Source organism: Coenobita brevimanus, chromosome 110, assembly GCF_032717465.1.
Source record: "Coenobita brevimanus isolate Jiangsu-jjx chromosome 110, ASM3271746v2, whole genome shotgun sequence".
In the NCBI taxonomy this organism is placed as follows: domain Eukaryota; kingdom Metazoa; phylum Arthropoda; class Malacostraca; order Decapoda; family Coenobitidae; genus Coenobita; species Coenobita brevimanus.
Window position 1 is genome coordinate 36733322 of NC_137063.1, and position 25115 is coordinate 36758436.

Genomic DNA, 25115 nt, shown 5'->3' on the forward strand with positions numbered 1-25115 from the left:
GATTTTATTGACTCCAGTGGCTATTCACGATTAGGTAAAATTAGGTTTTTCACCAGGAACATATCTAGTCACACGGGGGAAATATAGTTATTAGCAAGACACTAAGTAAGAGTACCAAGCAAGGTGAAAAACAGAACCGAAATATCTTATGTCCCGATATGGATTCGAGCAAGAGGAGGAATTTCGGACAAGATTCCTTGCCCCCTCCCCCCCAAAGAACTGAACCTGCTACACCTAAACTCTCTCTCTCTCTCTCTCTCTCTCGTGGTTCAACCTAGCAGTTCGCGTGTCACAAAAAACTATATGGCTTAATTACACTTCCTGGATCGCTGAGTACAGTTATGATTCTCTCTCTCTCTCTCTCTCTCTCTCTCTCTCTCTCTCTTTAAAGTGGGGTTGTTGACATCGTCCCCCACAACACACTACCCCTCCTCCTCCTGACGGCCACATATGTTTAGCGTCTGTCATGATATACCGCCCTTACCTAGCCAGTCTGTCGCGGGTGTGTGTGCTGTGTGCAGTGTACTGGGATGTGCTTTAGTGTGAGGGTGTGTTATGTCTTTGTACATAGTTTGGGACTGTGTGGTTTGTTGTGAGAAAAATATTGAAGTTAGCTGTTATACTGTAAATCTTAATCAGTGAAGCCCCATAACTTTTTCTTCAGTCAAAATAACATAATCACACACCGCACTCTTCACAGTTACGTAATTTTGTCCTTGTTATTGTTTAGTCAGTTTTCCGGTGAAAAAAGGGCATCATAAAGGTTGAAATCCAGCAGATATTGTACATTACAAAAATTATAAAAAAATTACAGCCGGTATCAAGCATCTTTCATTTCGATGCGTCTATACACTTTCGTTTTAAAGACTCTAGTTCAGGTACAGTGTAAGGCAGACTAAAAAAGGTAATTCCGCAGCAGACCAACTACATTAAGGACCGAGAAGTTCAGCTAAGTGTTGCCGTACAGAGCAGGGCAGAAACGGGGTGAGCGTGTGGCTAAATGGGTTCTGTGTGTCCTCTATAATGGGGAAAGAACGCAAGCAGGGGGTTTAGAAGAGCAGTGATTAGTGTGACGGCGATAAAGGAGATAGAATCAACGCTGCAGCAATAAGGGAGAGGCTGTTAGAGGCAAGTGAGAGGAAGTGAACTGAGACCAAAAAATCGCTGATCTCATCCACTTTAAAAGAACTTTATGCTTCCCCTCCTTACAACACACACACACACACACACACACACACACACACACACACACACACACACACACACACACACACACACACACACACACACACACACCTGAGCTGTACTCCATACTGTCAAACAAGTGGCTAAGATCTTTGTAGATTTGGTAAGTAAAAAGAGTTTTTACAGGACGCGTAGAGTCTGTTCAGCACAACCTCTGAGAAGTTGATATTGGAAGTGGAGTGATGTGACCTCCTCAAAACAAATCACAAGGAAATGACGTGAGGGAATAATGAGGCCTAAGTTTGTGTTGCTGAAGACATACCCAGGATGTCGGAGAGTGTGGCGAATAGAGAAATGGAGGTAGAGAATTTTTGAGGCATTACAGACAAAATATCTTTTACCTGACCAGAAATTGTTCATAAATTAGAGGTCATACGTGTGTCATTTCCTTGACCCCCCGCTTCCGGTGACGTTCGTAATAATTAATTGTTGCTGCTTTCAGATTTTTTTTTTTTTATTAGGTAAGGCCTCTCATACTGGAGCGGTTTATTAACTCATTGGTGACCAGGGTTCCTGTGTGGGGGATATTACTGGAAGGGTACCGGCACTTAAGAATGACGTCCTCCGCCTATCGGCTCATACCTGCAAAAATCATAGGTCCGTACCCTTGGATCCTCCTTTATTAACCAATGTGTAACCACCCCCCTACTACAATGACTTTCTTCTTTTCCTTTTTTGTCCCTAGACAGTTCATTCGCCTCAGGAGGCATTCATTAATCAGTAAGGATCAGATATAGCCGTCATTAATTGCTTCATAATAATGTCATCCCTCAAACTCAATAACATAGTCCCCAGTTAGCAGGAATGAAGTGATAGGACGTCACCGGACAGAAGATGTTAAGGTTGTATCTAATTCTCTGAGGTCGAAAAGTCTCTATACGGTGAATAAAAACGTTAGGAAATTAAAATAGAAAAATGAAGAATACGTCCTTTGGCCCTTAGGATAAAGGCACTGAGTTTTTTTTCCTGCCACCAGGGACTTTATTAGGCTTCGGGGAGACATCTTGTACTGATAAGGTTAATTAAAGCTTTGTCTAATTTCTCCAGCTCAAAAAGGCTCCCCTTAGTTGAGTTCTTTAACGTTAGGGACAATGCGTAACAAAAGTATGTCTAGGAATTGAAGGTGTTAAGTGCTGTAGGGACTGCTGTGATGGACAACGAAAGGAGTATTTACAGCGGCTTTGGGGATCAGACAGCGTCACTTCCTCAGACATTTTCCCTTTTGCACCTTATCCTTTTGTGTGTCAGTGGCATAAACTGTGTCGACATTAACAAGATATTAATAACATGCGAGAGAATATTAAGGTGTAATAGGCAAAATATACCGCTAAGGGAGGAGCTGCGAAGTTTCATTTGTCACCCAGAATACGGTCATAGGATACACTGTGTTCTGTTACAAAGAGTCCAGTAATAAGCTCTTCGGCCACCCCCCCCCCTCCCCCCAGCCGACCCATTGACAGGGCATCATCATCATCATAGCAACCCCATATCACACAGTTTCAAAGAGGTGGGTACAACGTAGAATGAGAAAAAGCCAATACTAAAACAATAAATTATGGACACAATTGCCGGAAAAATAGGTCATCCATCTGTTGACTTAAGCTCATTACTCCAGTGACATAATTTCTATTTTTGTTGTCTCCAGACCGTTTTATTCAGAGCAGGAGGGATTTTCCAAACTGGTAGAGTTAGATTTACTCTTCATTAACCCGTTCAGTACTAGCAGTTTTTCCTAATTTGTATATAATCATCTCTTCATTAGCCAAAGAAAACAAATACAAAAGAATTATCTAGGTGCAGATGCTTCAGGACCCTAATTGGGCTTCTTTAAAGTCATTAAAATCTACAAGAGTGCAGCAATTCGTCTAACATAAAAACAAACAAACAAAAACATAAGTTACAGACAGGGCCGCTCCTACAGATGCTGCTGTATCTAACAAGTGAAAAAGTACAGGACATGCGGAATCATAGCAGGGTTGTAATACGATGTTTTGCAATAGCTTATGGGAGTGAAGCACCAAACGTCCGAAAAACGTCAGTGAACAGCAGACAGACATGATCACTGTCAGAGATCCTCCTGCATCTAAAAATACAGTACTTAATCGGAGTGAAGAAGTTAAATTTTAGGCCTAAAATTCTTGGCTCCATCACACAGGTTGTCCATGTGGTTCTTAAACCAGTCCCATGACGTACTTATTTTGATTTATTCTTGCTATGTCCTAACAATTTTATTAAATTTAAGAGATACTTTGCGAACTGGAGGACTTCCATATAGCTCGAGTTAATTCCCTCGTTACCACTGATGAATCAGATCGTTGAATATAATCTTCTGGTGGTAGCTTGATTAAATAAAAATATAACATCGAAGTGCAGATGTTGATCCTTAGACTGCGAAGTGTGTTGTCTGTTGTGCCTTTCATTTTAGTTTGGATTAGATGAATGCTCAAGAAAAACACAAGGCACCACAAATGTTAAACTCCATGACGATTGACGTTCTCGACTTCAATGAAGAATTTCGCATCTAATTCTATCCTATGACGGACGATTTTATTCAGCTCACATAACCACAGCTGAAGGATAAACTTGGGGGTGTATGCTCATGGGGTGTGAAACGGCGTTTCTGGGGCTGAATAACGTGTCAACCACCTTAGCTATAAACCTAAAATTTTCTCCTGCTAAAAACTGGCTTTATTTTTGGTGTTCTAAGCAATTTCTGAATATACAGTTGTGCCATTTTGGATATATTTGTTATATAGCTGCAGAAATAAATGATTCGTATGAATATACAACTTGAACAAGAGTGAGAGAAAGTGTTTTGAAATGTGAAGTTATGGACATTAACAAAGGTTAAGATCATCTGGCTGTTCAGCTGTTGACAAGCGAGAATGAAAATAAAAAGTAAGCGTGAACCGGACAGGAGGCAATGGTAAACGATACAAAGAGAGTTACTATGCCGCCATCAGCCTCAATCAATACCACCACTCCACGCCGACCTCCCTTACCAAATATCCATCAAATAAATCTCTAACTGATCTTATTCATGTAGGAAAAAGATAAGATTGCTTGAATTTGTGCCAGAAATGTACAAACGAAGAGGAAGAGCTAACTGTACTGTGTGTTAGAGTAACAAATGGTCTCGGGATATGCTTGTATAACACCCGCCGAGATAAGTTGCTTCAGTTAAGGCAATGCTGAATATTTCTCTATTGGCGATAAGTCAGGAAGTCGGATATTCGAATCCAGCCTAGATTATATATATATATATATATGTATATATATATACCATATCTACGTATGGGTATATGTATACATGTACGTATGTATTTATGTATGTATGTATGTACATAAAATTGAATAAAATCGTCTGGCAGCAGCAAGATAAGTAGTAAGGCAAACATGGGTAGTAGGGGAGTAAGGTATAGCAGGTAGTAGGCAGTAAGTATTCAGTAAGGGGTTTTTGTGTTTCATCCTCCGTTATTACAGGGGACGTAGATAGTACTCGTCCATCAGTCTCCATGGTGGTAAAAGAACAATAATAATACGGAAATCACTGTCCTTCAGTGGGTTGACAAAATCCCAGTGTTTTGTGTAAATTTTGTAGTGTTGCTTATGCTAGTACCCCGGCAAGAGATATATAGGTATATTGTGTTTAGTCTAAGGAAACAGTCGATTCAGCCTAACTTGGATTTTCATCAGCTGCGTCCGTCAACCGCTGAGGCACTGTGAACACTGCGAACGCTTGCGATTTGTTTGTTTGGTTTCAAGGCAACTGGATGTTCTGCTTATCAAACAGCCATACAAATCGCAAGAGTTGACCATGTTTATAGCGACTTAGTAAGTGACGGAAGCACCTCAGTGGCAGTTTTCTCATCATTGGATACTCCATTTTAATCCAGAGGTCTTGTCAAATTGCAGAAGTCTGTCAACAAGCGTTTCGGCTGAGTACCCCAACTGTGTTATTTAATGGGTATATCAGAATAAAAGACTACATAATTACGTGCTTGACAGATGATGATGGGTATATCTGTGTTGATGGTTGCGCTGGTTGGTGCGTGGTGCGCCAGGGGTCAGCAGTGTGGGGTCCCGACGAAGGAAAGACTTGAGGCGGCCAGGCAACTGCCTCCTACGCCTCCCCTGGCCACCTCCACGGCACACTTGGCGCAGCTGGCGGAGCAGGAGGCGCGGGCGTCGGAGCGGTTGAGGGCGATGGCTGGACTGCTGCTGGACGCTCATAACGCAATTACCAAGTATATTATACCACCATTACTCTCTCTCTCTCTCTCTCTCTGGATATATATATATATATATATATATATATATATATATATATATATATATATATATATATATATATATATACAGGGTGATTCAAAAAACGTTTTCATAAATCTGAGGACATATTCACCAGACAAAAATAAGACTATGTTACTCTATGACGTTTCTGGTTTTTGTAATTTCGATGATATTACACGTCTAAAGTTATCGATAAATAGAAATTTAAAGTCTCGGGAGTGACAATGATAATCTCATAGCTAACCCATGGCAGGAAGGCTAGGCAAGCACGTAATAATGCGGTTGGAGTAACTGTTCTGAATCGCTTTACAAATTCGAATTTTTAAACGTTCAATGCATTATTATTATTATTATTATTATTATTATTAGGCCTAGTAGTAGTGGTAGTAGTAGTAGTAGTAGTAGGAGGAGGAGGAGGAGGAGGAGGAGGAGGTGGAATACTAATTCAACATTTAATTATGTATTTTTTATTTGCTTGCCAAATTATTATTATTACTGTTATTATTCTTACTATTATTACTACTACTACTACTACTACTATTACTACTACCACCACCACCACCAGTACTTCTACTACTACTACTACTACTATTATTATTATTATTATTATTACTATTATTCTCAGTAGCAGTAGTAGGAGGAGGAGGGGGAGGAGGAGGAGGAGGAGGAGGAGGAGGAGGAGAAGTATTACTTACACTAAGTCAACATTTATTTATTTTTAAGTATTTATTTATTATTATTGCTGTTGTGTTTGTTGTTGTTGTTATTGTTGTTGTTGTTCTTATTGTTTTTGTTGTTTTTTTCCTGTTTTGTAATAATACTTATTTTTACTTTGTTATTTTATCTTTAAAAAATGAAGGACAAATGAAATGTAACATTTTTAAACATACTTAATTTACAGCTACATTAGAGGTATTATTGAGAGTAGATGTTCAAAGTTCCTTCCGTCTTCACTGATGTAAGCTTCAGCACGACATATTAGTGATTGTCGTACACGCTCAAACACTCTGGGTTGTTGCTAATTGTTGCAGCTGCCTCTGGAATGCGATTCCACAGTTACTCGCGAGTCTGGACTCAGTAGCTTACACTCTGATCTTCATGTGTCCCCACAAGTAGTAATCAAGTGGATTTAAATCAGGTGACCGCGGTGGCCATGAAACAGGGCCACTACGCCCAATCCAACTGTTGGGATACGCATCATCCAGGTAACTCTTGTCACACGAGCATAATGTGCTGGAGCACCATCGTGCATGTACCACATTTGTTGCCTGGTCCTGATGGAGACGACTTTGAGTAGTAGTGGTACATCCTCTTAAAGGAATCTTGCGTAAGTCTCCCCTGTAAGGCGGTGAGTTAGAACATGTGGCCCAGTGAGATGATCACCAATTATGCCGGGCCAAATGTTTATTGAGAATTTTCCTCGGTGTGCTGTGACAGTTGTGGCATGAGGATATTCGCTTGCCCAAGTGTGTGTATTGTGGAGGTTCATAATTCTATTGATGAGGCAACCACCGACAAAACACTAATCAGTCCTGATTATCACCTTCATGCAATACATGAATCTTTTGATGGTGATAAGGATGAAGATTATTTCGATTTAAAATTCTCCAAACGAATGATTGTGGCAGGTGATACTGAGAGGCAATTAGTTTTGTACTCGTGCTTGGATTTTCATCAATGACATTGAGAATCAGTTCCTCTGTATTGTCTCAGTGGTGTTCACGTGGCCGTCCTCTGTCTGGTCTCCGTGGTATATGTGAACTTGTTTCTCTTAACCGACGGTCTACTGTGAGAAATGTTGGTCATGATGGGAGTCAACAGTTGGGATATTTTTCACTGTACTGTCGCATCACTGTAGCAGCATTTCCCATAGCTTCTCCTAGAGCGAGGTGCATATCTGCGCACTCATGGTATCCATACTTCTCCATGGTCTGCCGTTCACTGAGCCATAAAGTATTCTTCCAATCATTGAAGCTTGCTGAACAGTCTTCTGATATTTCCAACCACCTCATGTGGTCATTATGCTCGTAGCACATAAGTAAACGAAACGGGATGAAAAACATATGCCTGTAGAAGTATCACCTCAAAAGTTATTCATACTCACAACTAACTGATCGTTTTCATTAATTTTGTTTGGATCAGTTGCATGTGAACCTTTCAATACTTGCGGGGTAGAGTACCTAAACATCACTATCATACTGTACTTGTCCGATTTATGTGCTTAACAGTCATAAACGGAGCATTGTTGCCATTCCATATTTTATTAACTCTTCAACCGCGGGTGTCATCCCAGAATGACATTGCAAAAACTGAACCAATCCGCGGGTGTCATTCTGGAATGTTTGTGAATATTTTGAATGCTGCGCGTTTTTTCCGCGCGCCAATTGTTTCAAGGGAGAGTAGCTATTAAGTTCTTTCACTCCAGCCGACCCCTACCTCCCTCCTCCCACCCCCCGGGCCCCCACCTCCCACCCCCCGGGCCCCCCACCCCACCCCTGACCAAACACGCATCAGTATCTGTCCAGCTTTGTGAGTGACAACACCGCTAATGTGGCAGTGAAGTGCGGACAATTACAGTGCCTTTTACCTGCCTCAGTGAACACAGAGTGGGTGTTTATCGTATGTGCAGTGTTCATATATGTTTATAGTATTATTATCAGAATGAGGTTGGCATTTGGTAATGGTGTGTGAGCGAGAAATAGCGATTTTAGATCGCTCAATTCTAATGGCACTGCCCATCCAGTGATAGTCAACGAAATCATGAAACCTATATCATTGCAAAGCCGAAGGTTAGTACTTTCTAATGGTACCTTATTTTTCGCTCTAGATTTATTCTGTGCAGAGCTATAAAGGTTTAAAGTTTGTTTACATTTTGGCTGGAACCCCAGAGGGGGGGTGCCAGTCGGGTCAAAACAATGCCCACGGTTAAAGGGTTAATTGCCGATCTGTGTCATTAAATATCTTTACCTTTTCTCCCCATTTATCTTGTACAGCGGACAAATGTAAGCCTTAACCCCTTAACCGCGGGTGTCATTCGAGAATGACATTGCAAAAACTGGACCAAACTGCAGGTGTCATTCTGGAATGTTTGTGAATATTTTGAATACCGCACGTTTTTCCGCGCGCCAATTGTTTCAAGGGAGAGTAGCTATTAAGTTCTTTCACTCCAGCTGACCCCTACCTCCCTCCTCCCACCCCCCGGGCCCCTCACCCCACCCCTGACCAAACACGCATCAGTATCTGTCCAGCTGTGTGAGTGACAACAGTGCTGATGTGGCAGTGAAGTGCAGGCAATTACAGTGCCTTTTACCTGCCTCAGTGAACACAGAGTGGGTGTTTATCGTATGTGCAGTGTTCATATATGTTTATAGTATTATTATCAGAATGAGGTTGGGATTTGGTAATGGTGTGTGAGCGAAAAATAGTGATTTTAGGTCGCTCACTTCTAATGGCACTGCCCATCCAGTGATAGTCAACGAAATCATGAAACCTACATCATTGCAAAGCCGAAGGTTAGTACTTTCTAATGGTACCTTATTTTTCGCTCTAGATTTATTCTGTGCAGAGTTATAAAGGTTTAAAGTTTGTTTACATTTTGGCTGGAACCCCCGCGGGGGGGGGGCCAGTCGGGTCAAAACAATGCCCGCGGTTAGAGGGTTAAATAAACATTTGCCATGTTTTTTAGCATTCGACAACAGTGTTCAAAATCTGAGGCACACACCGGAGTTTCATTGCTCAAATTGTGGCCGGTAAAAAAAACAACCTGTCTTCTTTTATGTATGTTAGGACTCGTGTATTCAGTGACATTACTACTACTACCACTACTGTACTACTACTACTGCTACTACTAAAGTAAGTAGGTAAGTAAATTCATTTTGTTCATTCATTGCCAGACGCCATGTATCCCAAACGGGGTGGCCAAGGGCTTAAAGTTAATTATTTTACAGGGAGGGGCACTAATCCTCCACCAACCCCACTTGACACGTAGGGAGAACGTTATGCCAACAGCATCTGGTGTTCCCAGGCGGTCACCCATCCTAGTACTAACCAGACCCAACGTTGCTTAACTTCGCTGATCGGACGGGAAGCGGTGTACTCAACGTGGCATGGCCATTATAAATAAAAAATACATTCATTGTCGAATTAGTAGTAGTACTCTCCCTCCTCCTACTCATACTACTACTACGAATAGGCCAAATAATAATAATAATAATAATGCATTGAACATTTGAAAATTCGAATTTGTATAGCGATTCAGAACAGTTATTCCAACTGCATTATGCTGGCCTAGCCTTCCTGCCATGGGTTAGCTATGAGATTATCATTGTCACTCCCGAGACTTTTTAAATTTCTATTTATCGATAACTTTAGACGTGTAATATCACCGAAATTACAAAACCCAGAAACGTCATAGAGTAATATAGTCTTATTTTTGTCTGATGAATATGTCCTCAGATTTATGAAAACGTTTTCTGAATCACCCTGTATACATAATACACACACAGAGACAGACAGACAGACAGACACACACACACACACACACACACACACACACACACACACACACACACATATATATATATATATATATATATATATATATACACACACCTAGGCTGCTTCCCCCAAGGAAAGGGAGGTAGCCGAGACAGGACGTCACACTCCCAATTTACTCATCCATTCAAACACATTCATTCACATCTTAGCCCCAAAGGGGAGAAGGGACAGATCCTCACCACATCACACCTCACAAGGGTCAACTGCGCAGTGCAATCAGTGATATCCGCAGCAGGGCCCGACAGCAGAGCTGGTTTACCCCTGCCACATCATAATAGACCCATCCCCTTACCCGCACCTGACCTGACTAGTTGATCAGACCAAATGCGGGAGAATATCCCCTCAGGGCTGCGTCATCATTTACCCATTCACAATTTCTCTCCATTTATTTCTGTCACGCACAGCCACTCTTCCTTGCTCAACAGACATCCCTCTCGCATCCAATGCTTTCTTCACACTGTCCATCCATCCTATTCGTGGTCTCCCTCTCAGCCTTACACCTCTCACATCAGATCTAGTTATCTTTTTCACCATTGCTCATTTTCCATTCTCTCCATATGCCCAAACCATTAAAAAACACCCTCTGCTCAACTCTACCAGCCATCTCCTGAAGAACACCAGTTCTCCTTCGCACTTCATCATTTCGCACTCGATCCATACGCGTCACTCCACACATACTACTCAGACACCTCATTTCCATTACATTCAAACTTTTCCTCTCTGCTACACCCATATTCCATGTTTCAGCCCCATATAACGCAGTTGGTACCACAACATCCTCATACAGCCTTCTCTTTAAATCCATTTTAAGCGAACGACATCTAAACACTTTTTCATTCCTCTCAGCACCTTACCTACTTCATTCATTCTAAACTTCACTTCTGCATCTATTCTTCCATCCACAGCAACATGTGACCCTAAATATTTAAAACACTCTACCTCCTCAAGCAACTCACCATTCAAAACTATATTCATCCCCCAACCATCTACCAACCTCGTACACTTCATCACTTTACTTTTATTCTCATTTACTTTCAATTTCCTCCTTTCACACGCTCTTCCAAACTCCTCTACCAACTGTCTCAATCTCTTCTCTGAATCAGCCACCAGTGCAGTATCATCTGCAAACAGCAGCTGCTTCAGATTCCACTCTCCACCATCAACATCAACATTCACCAAACACACACATGTATTCGTATCTTAGCCCATAGGGGAGAAGGGATGGATCCTCACCGCACCACACTGTACGAGGGTCAGCTGCGCAGTGCAATCGGCAACATCCACAGCAGGCCCGAAAGCAGAGCTGGTTTACTCCTGCCACATCATGATGGACCTATCCCCTTACCCGCACCTGACCTGATCAGCTGATCAGACCAAATGCGGGAGAATATCCCCTCCGAGCCACGTCACCATTTATTCATTCACAAATTCTCTCCAGTCATTCCTATCACGCACAGCCACTCTTCCTTGCTCAACAGACATCCCTCTCGCATCCAACGCTCTCTTCGCACTATCCATTCATCCTGTTCATGGTCTTCCTCTCAGCTTTACACCACCTCTCACATCCGACCAAGCTATCTTTTTCACCAATAGCTCATCATCCATTCTCTTCATATGCCCAAACCATTGCAACACTTTCTGCTCAACTCGACCAGCCATCTCCCGCATAACTCCAGTTCTCTTTCGCACTTCATCATTTCTCACTCGTTCCATATGCATAACTTCACACACACCCCTCAGATACCTCATCTCCACTACATTCAAACTTTTCCTCTCTGCTACACACATATTCCATGTTTCAGCCCCATATAACGCAGTCGGCACCACTACACCCTCATACAGCCATCTCTTTACATCCATTCTAAGCAAACAACATCTAAACACTTTTTTCATTCCTCCAGGCATCTTTATTCATTCTAAACTTCACTTCTGCATCAGTTATGCCATCCACAGCAACACGTGACCCTAAATACTTAAAACACTCTACCTCCTCAAGCAACTCACCATTCAAAACTATATTCATCCTTCTATCATCTACCAACTTCGTACACTTCATCACTTCACTCTTATTTTCATTCACTCTGAATTTCCTCCTTTCACACACCCTTCCAAACTCCTCTACCAACTGTCTCAATCTCTCTCCCGAATCAGCCACTAGTGCAATATCATCCGCAAACAGCAGCTGATTCAGATTCCACTCTTTACCATCAGCATTCGCCAGACTCAAACCTCCACCTAACACTCGCGTTCACCTCCCTAACAACACCATCCATATAAATATTAAACAACCAAGGTGACATCCCACATCCCTGACGCAGTCCAACTCCCACGGGAAACCAATCGCTCACAGTATTTTCCACTCTTACACACGCTGTGCTATTTACCTAAAAACTTTTCACTCTTTTGAGCAACCTATCATTAAGTCCACACAATCTCAAAACAGTCCACAAAGCCTCTCTATCATTTCTCTCATACTCTTCCTCTAAATCCATGAACGCCCAAAACACATCCTTTCCTTTCGCTAAATACTTTTCATACACCTGTCTCATAGCAAACACCTGATCCACGCATCCCCTCCCTCTCCTAAAGCCTCACTGCTCATCACCAATCACTTCCTTTGTACACTCTCCAACTCACTTAATTAACACTCTACCATACACCTAACCTACAACACTCAACAGATTATAACCCTATAGATATAGTACATTCATACTTATCACTCTTTCCTTTATACAACGGAACCACACAAGCACTTGCCCTGTCAGTTGGCACCATACCTCTCACAAAACACATTCAACAATCTTACTAACCACTCAACAATATTCGCTCCACCAGCTTTCAGGCATTCCACAACACACCCATCCATACCTGCAGCTTTCCCTGTTTTCATCTCCTTTACTGCCTCCTGCACTTCCTCCATCGTGATCAAAGAAGCAGTCAACTCTCCTAACACATTTATTCCTTGAACCCTTCCATCTGCCACAAACTCAGTCACCCTTTCCTCCTCTACATTTAACAGTCTTTCAAAATACTCTGCCCATCTCTTCCTTATTGTATCAATCTCAATTAACACCCTTCCATCCTCTGCTTTTACTCGCTCTTCCTTCTCAGACTCTCCCATTTGCACCCTTTTCACCTCCTTCCAAAACATTTTCTTATTCTGCTGAAAATTCACCTCTCATCTGCTGCCACTTTAGCATCACGCACAGTCCTTCTCGCCCTATTCCCTTTTTCTTTATACCTTTCATATGACACCTCATCCTTCCTCTGCAGCCACACTTCATATGCACGTTTCTTCTCAGCCACAGTCATACTTAGTTCCTCGCACCACTATCCACTTCCCTTTCTTGCACCACCACCCACTCGTCTCACACCACACACCTTTTCCGCATGCCCCACTACAGCACCCTTAAACAAGTGCCATTTCTCCTCCACATTGCCATTCTCCTGATCTTTCACCGCGTTACACTCATCTTTCAACTTCTCCTGACACCCTAGCATTTTCTCTTTTTTATCCAACTCACTCACTTTCAAAATCTTCCTGCCACACCTAACTCTCCTAGCTGTCACCCATCTCTTACCTACAGTACTCTCAACTTTCCCTCCACCAGGTAGTGGTCAGACTTACCTCCACCTTCCCCTCTCAAAACTCTGACATCCAACTATCTTCCTATTACATTCCTGGACACAACCACGTAGTCCATCAATGTTCTATCAACAACCCTTCCACCCTCCTGTCTCACCCATGTATGCTTATAAATATCCTTCTTCTTAAACAAGGTATTTCCAACCACTATCTTTCGCTCAACACACATCCATATCATTCGTACCCCCCTGTGGCGGAAGGGACACAATCTGGCCGCATTATAGGATGGTACCGTACTACCACTCTGCGGCCAGGTTGCATTGTTAGGAAGAATTCTGCCACCGTATTCCCTGCGTGTCGTAAAAGGCAACTAAAGGGGCGTGGTGTGGGGACTAAGGACTCTCTCCTGTTTTTTTTTTTTTTTTTTCGTTCCCACAATGAGACAGGGAAGAGAAAGGGATGGGGGATTGTGTTATCCCCGTATACCCTGAACAGTGGGTCTATGTATGTGCGTGGATGCAGTACGATTGAGGCTAAAAGGGAGGAAAAGTAGGAGAAGAAAGTTGGATGTGTTAGCTTTGAGTGAAACGAAGATGAAAGGGAAATGTGAGTCTAATTTTGGAAATGTGAATGGAAGAATGTCAGGTGTTGATAAAGGAAGGGCAAGAGAAAGTGTGGCCTTGTTAGTGAGCCCGGACGTGCAGCAGTGTGTGACTGAATGGAAGGAGGTGTCATCGAGACTGATGTGGGTGAAAGCGAAATTTTACGTGAGTTGTGGGTGTTTGTGAGTGCATATGTGCCTGGCAGCGAAAGGGATGCAGAAGAAGCGGAGTCTTTCTGGAGTGATGTCGATGAGTGTCTGCAGAGTTTTGGAACGAATGTGAATGTGGTAATGATGGGAGATCTGAATGCTAGAGTGGGAAATGTAGCAGTTGAAAGTGTAGTTGGTATGCATGGTGTGCCTGGAAGAAATATTTGTCTTATCAGCTGATCAGGTCAGGTGCGGGTAAGGGGATGGATCTATTATGATGTGGCAGGGGTAAACCAGCTCTGCTGTCGGGCCCTGCTGCGGATGTCACTGATTGCACTGCGCTGTTGACACTCGTGCGGTGTGGTGTGGCGAGGATCTGTCCCTTCTCCCCTTTGGGGTTAAGATGCGAATGAATGTTTTGAGTGGATAAGTAAATTGGGAGCGTGTCGACTGTCTCGGCTACCTCCCTTTCCTTTGGGGAAGCAGCCTAGGTATATATATATATATATATATATATATATATATATATATATATATATATATATATATATATATATATATATATATATATATATACGGTATCTCTCCCTCCCTCTCTCTCTCTCTCTCTCTCTACTCGTATATTGACATGTCATGACGTAGTGCTACTTAGAACGAAATAGAATTAAATAAATGAGTTAATCTGATGGTCGTCAGAACACTGTAAAGTAGAATATCATATGCGTTTCACTACTTCACGTATTGAAGAGGTTAATGCCACTGCACTCTGTATCTCTAAGGTACCTTGAGTCGTGGGAAGAGCTTGAGGCAGCCGATGCCACGTCAGCCAGCTTCGTGCACCACCCGCTGCACGCCCTAGCTCTCACCCGCCACACGGCACTCGGATGGCCAACCCTCATGCAAGCCCTCTCACCACTCAACACCCTTGCAGCGGATCTGGGTGGGTAAGGTTACGGGTTACTGTAGGTTAAGTATATGGGAAGGTGGTGGTCAAGTGATTAGGGAAGTACTGTTGTCTGAGAGGACATGAGTTCGATCCCAGGTAGGGGTAGGGAACACTCTGGGATGGAAATTTCATTAAAACAGTCGTAACTAGTCTTCCACAACACCAGCCTGGACGTCATAAAACACTCCTTCTGATACCATCACACCAGTCCTAAAAGATACAACCCTAGCCAGTATCCAGTAGGGATGCTGGGCGTGAAAGTTCAAGCGATGATATGTAAAGGTGTGTGACGCTATCTGTTGTGTGGGAGATAAATGCATTATGTAAGTACATTGTGATCAGGATCATCACCTCAACCACAATTCCCTCCGTAGAGACTGCATGATGGGCGAGGTAGAATCCAGAAAGGAGAGTACAAAAGTAGAACTGTCAAGTAGCTGTTCTCAGTGAGGTAGAAAAGCACTATACGAGCAAATATTTCAGGACAAGATCATTATACAAAGGAGGTAATAGCTCATGAGAACCAGATGGTAATGAATTTAATAATGAAAATGCAATGATCAGGCTATGGGGCAATTTGCTGCCTCAAGCTTATTTACTAGAAAACCACTCATTGTTTTCGGATATCGATTATCATGATAAAGACGATGAAAATGATAATGATGACAGTGACTAAATAATAACAAACCAGTAGGCGATAATGGCCTTCTCTAGGCGGACAAAGCTTTGTCAGCGGCCAGAAGTGAGTTTCGACACTAAAAGTCATTTCTATTTGGAGGTACTCCAGTGGAATATTCTACCTAAGAATCATGGCCCTGGCTTAATAATCTTCTGAGCCTTAGCATTTTGCGCAAGCTAGGTCGTAATTTTAGCGCTTTTCATATTTTCTGCATTTGATGACCTTTGACCCTTGACTTTACGGATATAGCCTAGGTCATGCGTGAACGAAGCACACTTTTAGTACTCATTAGCGTCTATAAGCATACAAAATTTCATTCGATTCCATCCATCCACTGTGGAGCTAGGGATCTTGAAATTCGTGGAATGGCCCACCAGAGGTACAACTTTCAGGTGGCGCTTCCAGTAACTAGAAGTGAGTTTCGACACTAAATGTCACTTTTGTATGGAGGTACTCCAGTGCACGTTCCACCCAAGTTTTTTTTTTTTTTTATACTAGGAAGAAGGAACCAAAGGCCACGGGCCCACAATAACTGCTCCTTCCAAGAGAAAAACAGAATACAAGAGAGAGCCAAATTCAAGATCCGATCATTTCGAGATGCCTGGACACACTGCATTTGAAAGACTGGAGATCATAGCTAGCAGGAAATACAGACAGAGGGAGACAGCTCCAAAGTTGACCTGTTGCATAAATGAAGGACTGGGAGTAACGGTTAACTCTTGCATTAGAGAGTTGGACAGAAAAGGGATGAGAGTTTGCTGCTAGACAGGTGCTACGCGCCCGTAGTAGAGGTGGAAGAATGCAAGCAGACAATTCAGAGGAGCAATGACCATTGAAGTAGCGATAGAAAAGAGATAAAGATGCAACAGTGTAGCGATGAGACAGAGGTTGAACAGAGTCAGTAAGAGGAGGAGAATTAATGAGACGAAAAGCCTTTTACGCCACCCTATTGAGAAGAGGTGTATGTGGGAAGCCTCCCCACACATGAGAGTTGTACTCCACACAGGAGCGGGTAAAACCCGTATATAGAGTCAACAACTGCGCAGGGGTAAAAAAGGAACGGAGTCGGCTTAACACAGCTAATCTCTTGGAAGCAGATTTTACAAGAGATGTAATATGATCTTTCCAAGATAAGTCCCGAGTGAATGAAACCCCAAGCATGTTCAAGCATGATGCAGGATTAAGCTGAATATTATTAAACATTAGTGGGTACACTTGGGGGTAGGGGGGTTTTCAAGAGTACTCCCCCAGTATCCCTGCTTGTTGTAAAAGATGACTAAAAGGGTTGGCGGAGGGTTAGTGCTCCTCCCCGGAAAACAACTAACTAAAAAGGCAAACAATAAGCCTCGGACAAGGACTGAACAAAAGATGACGACCAAGGACCGGACAAAGGACATGGTTATCGGAACTTGGAATGTAAGGGGAGCGAATGATGAGATGAAAGAGAGAGAGATTGTCCAGGTGCTTGAGGGTGTAAAAGTTGATGTATGTGGAATAACTGAAACGAAATGGAGAGGTGAGAGTGTGAGAGAAAGCGAGTATGGATGGGGTATATGTGCAGGAGTAGGTGAGAATGAGAGGGCAAAAGAAGGAGTATGTACAGTTGTGAGTAAAAGATGGAAGAAGAGCATAAGAGAGGATGGATCAGTTGGGTCAAGGATTGTGTGGGTAAGATTGAAAGTTGGAATACAAATGTGGGCGATTGTGTGTGTATATGTGCCAACACAAGATCGTGCAAGCAGAATGAGAGAAGAGTTCTGGACAAATGTGGAAGTGTGCATGGAAAAGTTTGGAAGGAATGAGAGAGTGTTTTTGATCGGTGATATGAATGGTAAAGTAGGGAATGTGAAGGATGGAATAGTTGGTGGGTGGGGTGTGCCTACTGAAATAGATGAGAATGGCAGTGCGTTAGTGGACATTTGTGCTGGGAGGGGGTTGGTGATAGCCAATACCCTCTTCAGGCACAAAATGATCCACAGGTATACTTGGTGAGTGATGAGAAGGGTGGGTGGTGAACTGAATGAAAGGAAGGCAATGATTGATTATGTGTGTGTGGATGAAAGGATGTGAAAATGTGTAATGGATGCAAGAGCTTATAGAGGTTGGGGGAGTGGACTTTCTGACCACTACTTGGTGGTGGCCAGAATCAAGGTCCAATTAGGATGGAGAAATAGAGGAAGGGAGGGACGGGAAGAAGGAGTATGTGTAAGGAGAGTGGAAAGGTTACAAGAGGATGAGAAAAAGGCAGAGTATAAGAGAGAAGTGGAGGAACGATTAGGCAAATATGAATTGGAGCAGATGGGGGACGTGGAAGGTGTGAGCAGGATATTTACAGAAGAAATATGTGCAGCATGTGATGTGGTGTGTGGGATGAAGAGAAGACGGAGGGGTGTGCAAGGAATAGCGTGGTGGAATGAAGAGGTGAGACAGGCTGTGGCACAAAAGACGAAAGCATACAATGAATGGATGAGAAATAGGGGCGTGGAAGAAGTTGAGAGGCGGAAGAGAGAGTTATATGTAGAAAGAAAGAGAGAGAGAGATGAAAAGATTTGTAAGAGAGAGTAAGAAGAGAGCGGATGAGGAATTTGAAAGGAACGTGAGTGTAAAGTGGAGGGACTGTAAGAAAATGTTCTGGAAAGAGATGAAAAGAGTAAGACAGGGTGGAAGTGAAGTTAGCAGGGGAGTGAAAGATAAAAATGGTAGATTACTAGTGGAGAAGGGAGAAAAAGTGCGCAGATGGAGAGAACGCTTTAAGGAATTGTTGAACATAGAGGATGGAAGTAATGCGAGTATAAATGGCTGGGGAATGGCTGGGAGAAGGAGGGAGGTGAGAAGACAGGAAGAAATCAGTAGGATAGAAGTTGTGGAAGCAATGAAGAAAGTTAAATTGGGGAAAGCCCCAGGAATTGATGGAGTGTGTGGTGAAATGCTGAAGTATGGGGGAGAAATAGTAGTAGAATGGATGTGGAAAATTTGCAGATTGGCCTGGGAGGAAGGTAGAGTCCCGGAGGATTGGAAGTCTGGTATAATTATTCCCTTGCACAAAGGAAAAGGGGAAAAAGAAGTGTGTGGTAATCATAGGAGCATCTGTCTTCTTAGTATAATAGGAAAAGTGTATGGTAGGATACTTATTGACAGAGTTAGAGAAAGAACAGAGGAATTAGTTGGAGGAGAACAGGGAGGCTTTAGGAAGAGAAGAGGTTGTGTAGATCAGATATTCATTCTTAGATCTTTAGTGGAAAAGTTCCTAGAGAAGGGAAAGAAGTTGTATGTGGCTTTCATGGATTTGGAGAAAGCATATGACAGGGTGGATAAACAAGGATTGTGGAAAGTATTAAGAATATATGGAGTAGATGGGAAGTTGTTGAATGCTGTGATAGATATGATGTTGCTAAGGCTGCAGTGCGTGTGGATGGTGAACTGAGTGAATTTTTCTCTTTGAAGGTTGGGTTGAAACAGGGGTGTGTCATGTCTCCATGGTTGTTCAATCTGTACATGGATGGGGTAATAAAAGAGGTACAAGGTAGGGTAGTGGATGTTGGAGTGGCCCTGGTGAGAGAGGGTAGTGTTTGGAAACTCCCTGTACTGTTGTTTGTAGATGATACTGTATTGTTGAGTGAAGACGAAGGGGAGCTGCAATGCTTGGTGGATGAGTTTGGGAGAGTGTGTATGAAACGGAATCTAAAGGTGAATGTAGGGAAGAGTAAAGTGATGGTCTTTGAGAGAGGTGAAGTCAGTGAATGTACAGCGAGGTTGGATGGTGAGGAATTGGAAAATGTGAGTACGTTTAAGTAATTGGGTAGTGTGATGAGTAAGGATGGAGGTTTGGAGGGTGAAGTGCTTGAAAAGGTACAGCAGGGAAGAAAGGTTGCTGGTTCCTTGAAAGCAGTGATAAGAAGCAGGGAAGTGAGCATGGAAGTGAAAAAGTTACTACATGACAGTATTGTGATACCAACTCAAACGTATGGAAGTGAAGCTTGGACGTTGCTGGAAGGACACAAGTGAAGAGTGAGAGCAGTGGAAATGAGTTATTTAAGAGGAGCCTGTGGAGTCACATGGAGAGACAGGCTGACAAATGAGAATATAAAGGAGCGTTGTGGTGTGGACGTGGATGTGATAGGAAGCGTTAGGAGGAATACACTGAGGTGGTTTGGCCATGTGGAGAGGATGGAGGGTGAAAGACTGACGAAGAGGGTGTATGTGAGTGAGGTGGAGAGGGGAAGAGGGAGGGGGAGGCCAAGGATGAGATGGAGGGATGGGGTGGAGAGCTATATGAGAGAGGGGGGGGGGAGTTGGGAGCGGGGCAGTGAAATGGAGGGGGACAGGGCGACGTATAGGCGATTTGTTTGTGGCCACTCCGAACGGGATTGAGGCGTCTGGCAATAGATAGATAGATAGATAGTTGTGAGAACTGCGTCTTTGATGCATTAAAAAAAAGATTATTTTTACCCTAGTCAGAGATACGAGTCAAGTCAGACATTAGGTGTGCCATAGCCTCATCCCTTGTTTGTTGAAGTGACTGCTGAGATAGACATTGAGGGAACTGAATGGAAAGGTGAAGGGTGGAATCATCAGCGTACGAGTGGATAGGATTAGATGTACAGCTTAGAAGGTCATTGATGAATAAAAGGAAGAGAGTTGATGATAGGGCAGAGCCCTGAGGAACACCACTGTTGATAGATCTAGAAGAACGATGGCCGTCTACAACAGCGGCTATAGAACTACCAGAAAGGAAGCTATAGATGAAGGCACAGATGGAAGGATAGAAACCGTAAGAGGGCAGTTTGGAAATTAAAGATTTATGCCAGGCTCGATCGAAGGCCTTTGAGATGTCAAGTGCAAAGGCAAAGCTTTCGCCAAAGTCCCGAAAGAAGGATGACCAGGAGTCTGAAAGGTAGATGAGAAGATCGCCAGTGGAGCGTCCCTGACGGAACCCATACTGATGATCAGAAAGAAGGTTGTGATAGGAAAGATACTTTAAAATTTTTCTATTAAGAATTGACTCATAAACTTCTGAGATACAGGATGTTAAGGCAATTGGACGATAGTTAGAGGGTTGGGAATGGTCACCCTTCTTTGGGACTGGCTGGATGAGAGCAAACTTCCAGCAAGAAGGAAAGGTACAAGTTGATAGGCAGAGACGAAAGAGTTTGCCTAGGCAGGGTGTAAGCACAGAAGCACAGTTTCTGAGGACAACAGGAGGGACTCCATGAGGCCCATATGCTTTGTTAGTACTTAGGCCAGTGTTGGCAGAAAATACATCAGCTGAAGAAACTTTAATGTCAGCCATGAGGAAGTCAGAGGGGGGAAGTGATCGAGGAACAGCACCGGAATCATCTAAGGTGAATTGGAGGAGAAAGTCTGAGCAAAGAGATCTGCTTTATGAGTAGATGAAATAGCTACAGAGCCACCAGAGTAGAAATGAGGAGGGAAGGATGATGAGGTAAAGTTGTTAGAAAGGTTTTTGGCAAGGTGCCAGAAGGAGCGGAAAGAATTCGAGTTGGACAGTTGAGAGCATTTATTACTGATGAAATTATTTTTAGCAGAGCGAAGAACAGATCTAGCACGATTCCAGACAGAAACATAAAGAAGATGTGATTCAGGGGTGGGTTGGCTCTGGTACCTTTATAGGCCCTTTCCTTGTTTTGGACAGCATTAAAACAAGCGTGATTAAACCAAGGCTTTCTTGCATTAGTCAATGGATATGAGAAAGGAATGTATGCTTCCATGCCCGAGAGAATAACCTCTGTAACGTTCAAGGCACACTCAGATGGCTTCTGGTTATGGCAGCAATTATCAGTCCAAGGAAAATCAAAGAAGTATTGCCTGAGGGCCTCCTAGTTAGCAGCTCCAAAGTGCCACAACCGATGTTTCTTTGGAGGGTCCAGAGGCCGTACTGGAGTGATAGGACAGGTTAAGGTAATAAGGTGGCTATTGGAGAGCAAAGATTAATAGTGTAAGCAGAAGTATTAGTCGTAAGGAAGAGGCCAAGTATGTTGGAACTCTCTCCAAAGCGGTCATTGATACTGGTAGAATGCTGTACAAGCTGCTCTAGGTCATTAAGGATAGAAAAGATGTAGCCTTGTTCTCTAGGTGGATCCGTGAAAGGAGAGGAGAGCCAAAGATGGTGGTGAACACTGAAATCTTCTAGAATGGAGATATCAGAATTATGGCCCTGGCTTAATAATCTTCTGAGCCTTAGAACTTCGCACGAGCATAGTCGTGATTTTAGCTATTTTCACTGTTTTTGCATATGATGACCTTTGACCCCTGACCTGGACAATGCTGCACATAGGTGTACAATAGAAAGTTGTAGTACTACTTAAAGTCTATAAGCATGCAGAGCTTCATGCAGTTCCATCAGGCCACATGGGAACTAGGGGCACTGCCGTTTCTAGCCCTTTGGGGGCCCTAAGCGAAATGATGTTTGGGGGCCTCTTACTTACATTACTCACTTTATGGCTCTTCCAATAATTGTCGGGTCCACCGTACCTCCTACAAAATTTATTTCATGAATATAAATAGAGTGACTCAACACGCATTTTAATTTATAAAAAAAGCCAATAATAGCAGCTCGGGGGCCCCCTGGTGGCTTTGGGGGCTCTATGCAACCGTGTAATTCGCATATAGTAAGAAACGGCACCACTGACTAAGGGTGCATTTTTGAAAACCGGTACTGGTTGCTAGGGACGGTGAGGCCAATCTTCCCAGGGTTGCCACTAGAAAACTGGAGGAGAGAGAGGTAAATGGATGTCACACTTCTGATAGGGAATGACCCCAAGGCTAAAGAAGCCAGAGCTTTCTGCGCGCATTAGTAATGCTTCTACAGCTCAAAACGTGAAAAGTACGAAAAAAGCGGTTTATCAGCCATTGCTAGGCATGGGGTAGTTGCCTAGCAACCAAAACCTTGTGGACACAACTACAGTAGGTCATAGGCTGGTCATTGTGTCCAAATCTGGTTGGAATCGGTTAATTCTGAAGGGTAGAAGTGCCTGCCACAATTAAACAAGACAAGAAAGAAAGACTAAAAAAGAAAGAAATCAAGCAAGAAGACGCAACTAACAATCAGGGCAGCATGAGCTGGCCGATAATGATGATACTGCTACTACTACTTCTACTATGGTCCTTTCGCAGCAAGAAGTCCGTTCAGGGTGTGGCAGAAGTTGGGATTTCCCCGAGTGCGACGTTGCTAATTTGACCACCAATTATCGGATTATCACTGTCTCACTACCTACCCCCATCCCACCTGTTTCTCTCCCTCTCTCTCTCTCTCTCTCTCTCTCTCTCTCTCTCTCTGTATATATATATATATATATATATATATATATATATATATATATTATTTATTTTCAACTTTTTCCACACCTAGGCGCGTTTTATTTTTAAGAGGTTTCCCCTGTAGGCCTAATCCTCTCTCTGACCTTGGGTCCCTCGCCGACCTCGGCGTGGCAACATGGGAAAAAAGCGCTGCCACGTGTCATAGAATTCATTGAAATCGTTGTTATAATTCTAAAAAAGTGATACTCAATGTACTATATACCTTCCTTTATTAAAAACAGAATATAAAAAACAATTTCAAATAGCACATAGATGGGAAATAAGAGAGAGAGAGGCATGTACTACGGTTGATTTGGAAGCATCGCTAGAGGTGATTCACCAGCTGGACCCCACCCTGAATGGACTTCTTGCGGTGAAAGGACCATACTACTACTACTAATTGTAATGCTAGGTGTTTTAGGTCGGCCTCCCATCCCTAGAGCACCTAGTGAGTAGCTGGGTTCTCTTTCTAGACCGGAGCTTAGACAAATAAGAGAGAGGCAGGACACAAAAACTCAAGGCAACACCTTACATGTGTATTACTAAATCTTACACAGGAACAAGCAGATGTCACAAATACAAATAAACTGGACAATTATAATTCTTGGGCTGCAGATATGTAATAATAGTATCACGCAGGATACCGTACAGGACCAGATTGGTTAGGGTGAACAACACTTGAGCTAGACACTTATGTTGGTGGGGGAGTTTAGATTTCCTAGGCTGGTGGTGGTGGTTGTCTGATTTCCCTGGGTAGCATTAGTATTTTACACTGGGCCTAAGCTTGGTCTTACCGAGATGTGCCGTCACTGTTGGATAGAGTGTTCACTGTACCTCGGCCCGTACATCACTATTACACTACTTCACTATGTACTCTGGTGGAGCTGGCGGTACTGGAATTTTAACACAGGGGCCTACTTATGATCTTCACGTGATACGGCGGCACTGTTCACTGTGGTAGACCCGTCCTTCACTGTCTCACTATTGCACTATCTTTTTCCACAACTTTCTTTTACGTTCTAACCACCGGCTCACTTTATTCTGTCACTCCTACACTGTCTTTATGCTGCGTGTGTTCACTTTCACTCACTGTCAGGTCGGATGTGTCACAGTCAGGTGCAGGGGCGGTGGCAGAGTCTCAGCCTCCCTACTGACGGGGCTAGGATCCACCAGGGGCTGCTCGGTCCCGGGGGCAGGGGACAATGCGTAGAGGTGTCCTCTCTAGTCCGGGGCTGCTGAGGGCGTAGGGGCCCGAGGCTTCTGGGCTCGGGGTGGGAGTCTGGCCCTCTGGGCTGGGGCCGAACAGTCGCCTGAACTTCTGAGTCAGGCGCCTGATGGAGGATGAGGATCTCCGGCGTCTGGGTGCAGGGAGGTCCCGCCCAGGAGTCTGAGGGGTGGTCGCGAGGCTGTGGTCCCTGAAGGTCGGGGACGCCGTTAGGAGTGAGCTGCAGAATCAGCCAGCATCGGGGTCCATCAGAGGTGTCTCCACTAGCTGTAGGGAGAAGAGCCCGGTGGTGGTCACAGGACCTCTCCAATACTCCTCCAGGCTAGGGGCTCCTTCCATGCTGTGGGTAGGTAGACCGGGCTCAACACCTGATGGAGTGGCTTCAGGCCGTCTTTGGCGGTAGAGCCCGGCTACTGGCCGTGGCTATCTCAGGGCACCTTCGGAGTGGCTACCGGCCACCTCCTGCAGGAGGGTAGAGCAGCTACAGGCCGACTCTCCGGAGGCATCTTCAGAGCG

General features: G+C 43.6%; 1 protein-coding gene and 1 non-coding gene across 2 annotated transcripts in view; one reads left to right on the forward strand and one right to left on the reverse strand.

Annotated features, from left to right (window-relative positions):
• Positions 1–25115, forward strand: part of LOC145417549 (prolyl 4-hydroxylase subunit alpha-3-like) — an 86263-nt gene that overhangs the window by 15171 nt on the left and 45977 nt on the right. The window contains exons 3-4 of the mRNA XM_080286257.1: positions 5310–5492; positions 15212–15372. Of these exons, the coding sequence (XP_080142383.1) occupies positions 5310–5492; positions 15212–15372 (344 nt within the window). The remainder of the gene's footprint in view (positions 1–5309; positions 5493–15211; positions 15373–25115) is intronic.
• LOC145417690 (5S ribosomal RNA) lies at positions 9538–9656 on the reverse strand. Its single transcript, XR_013900553.1, has one exon. It is a non-coding gene; the product is annotated as a 5S ribosomal RNA (ribosomal RNA).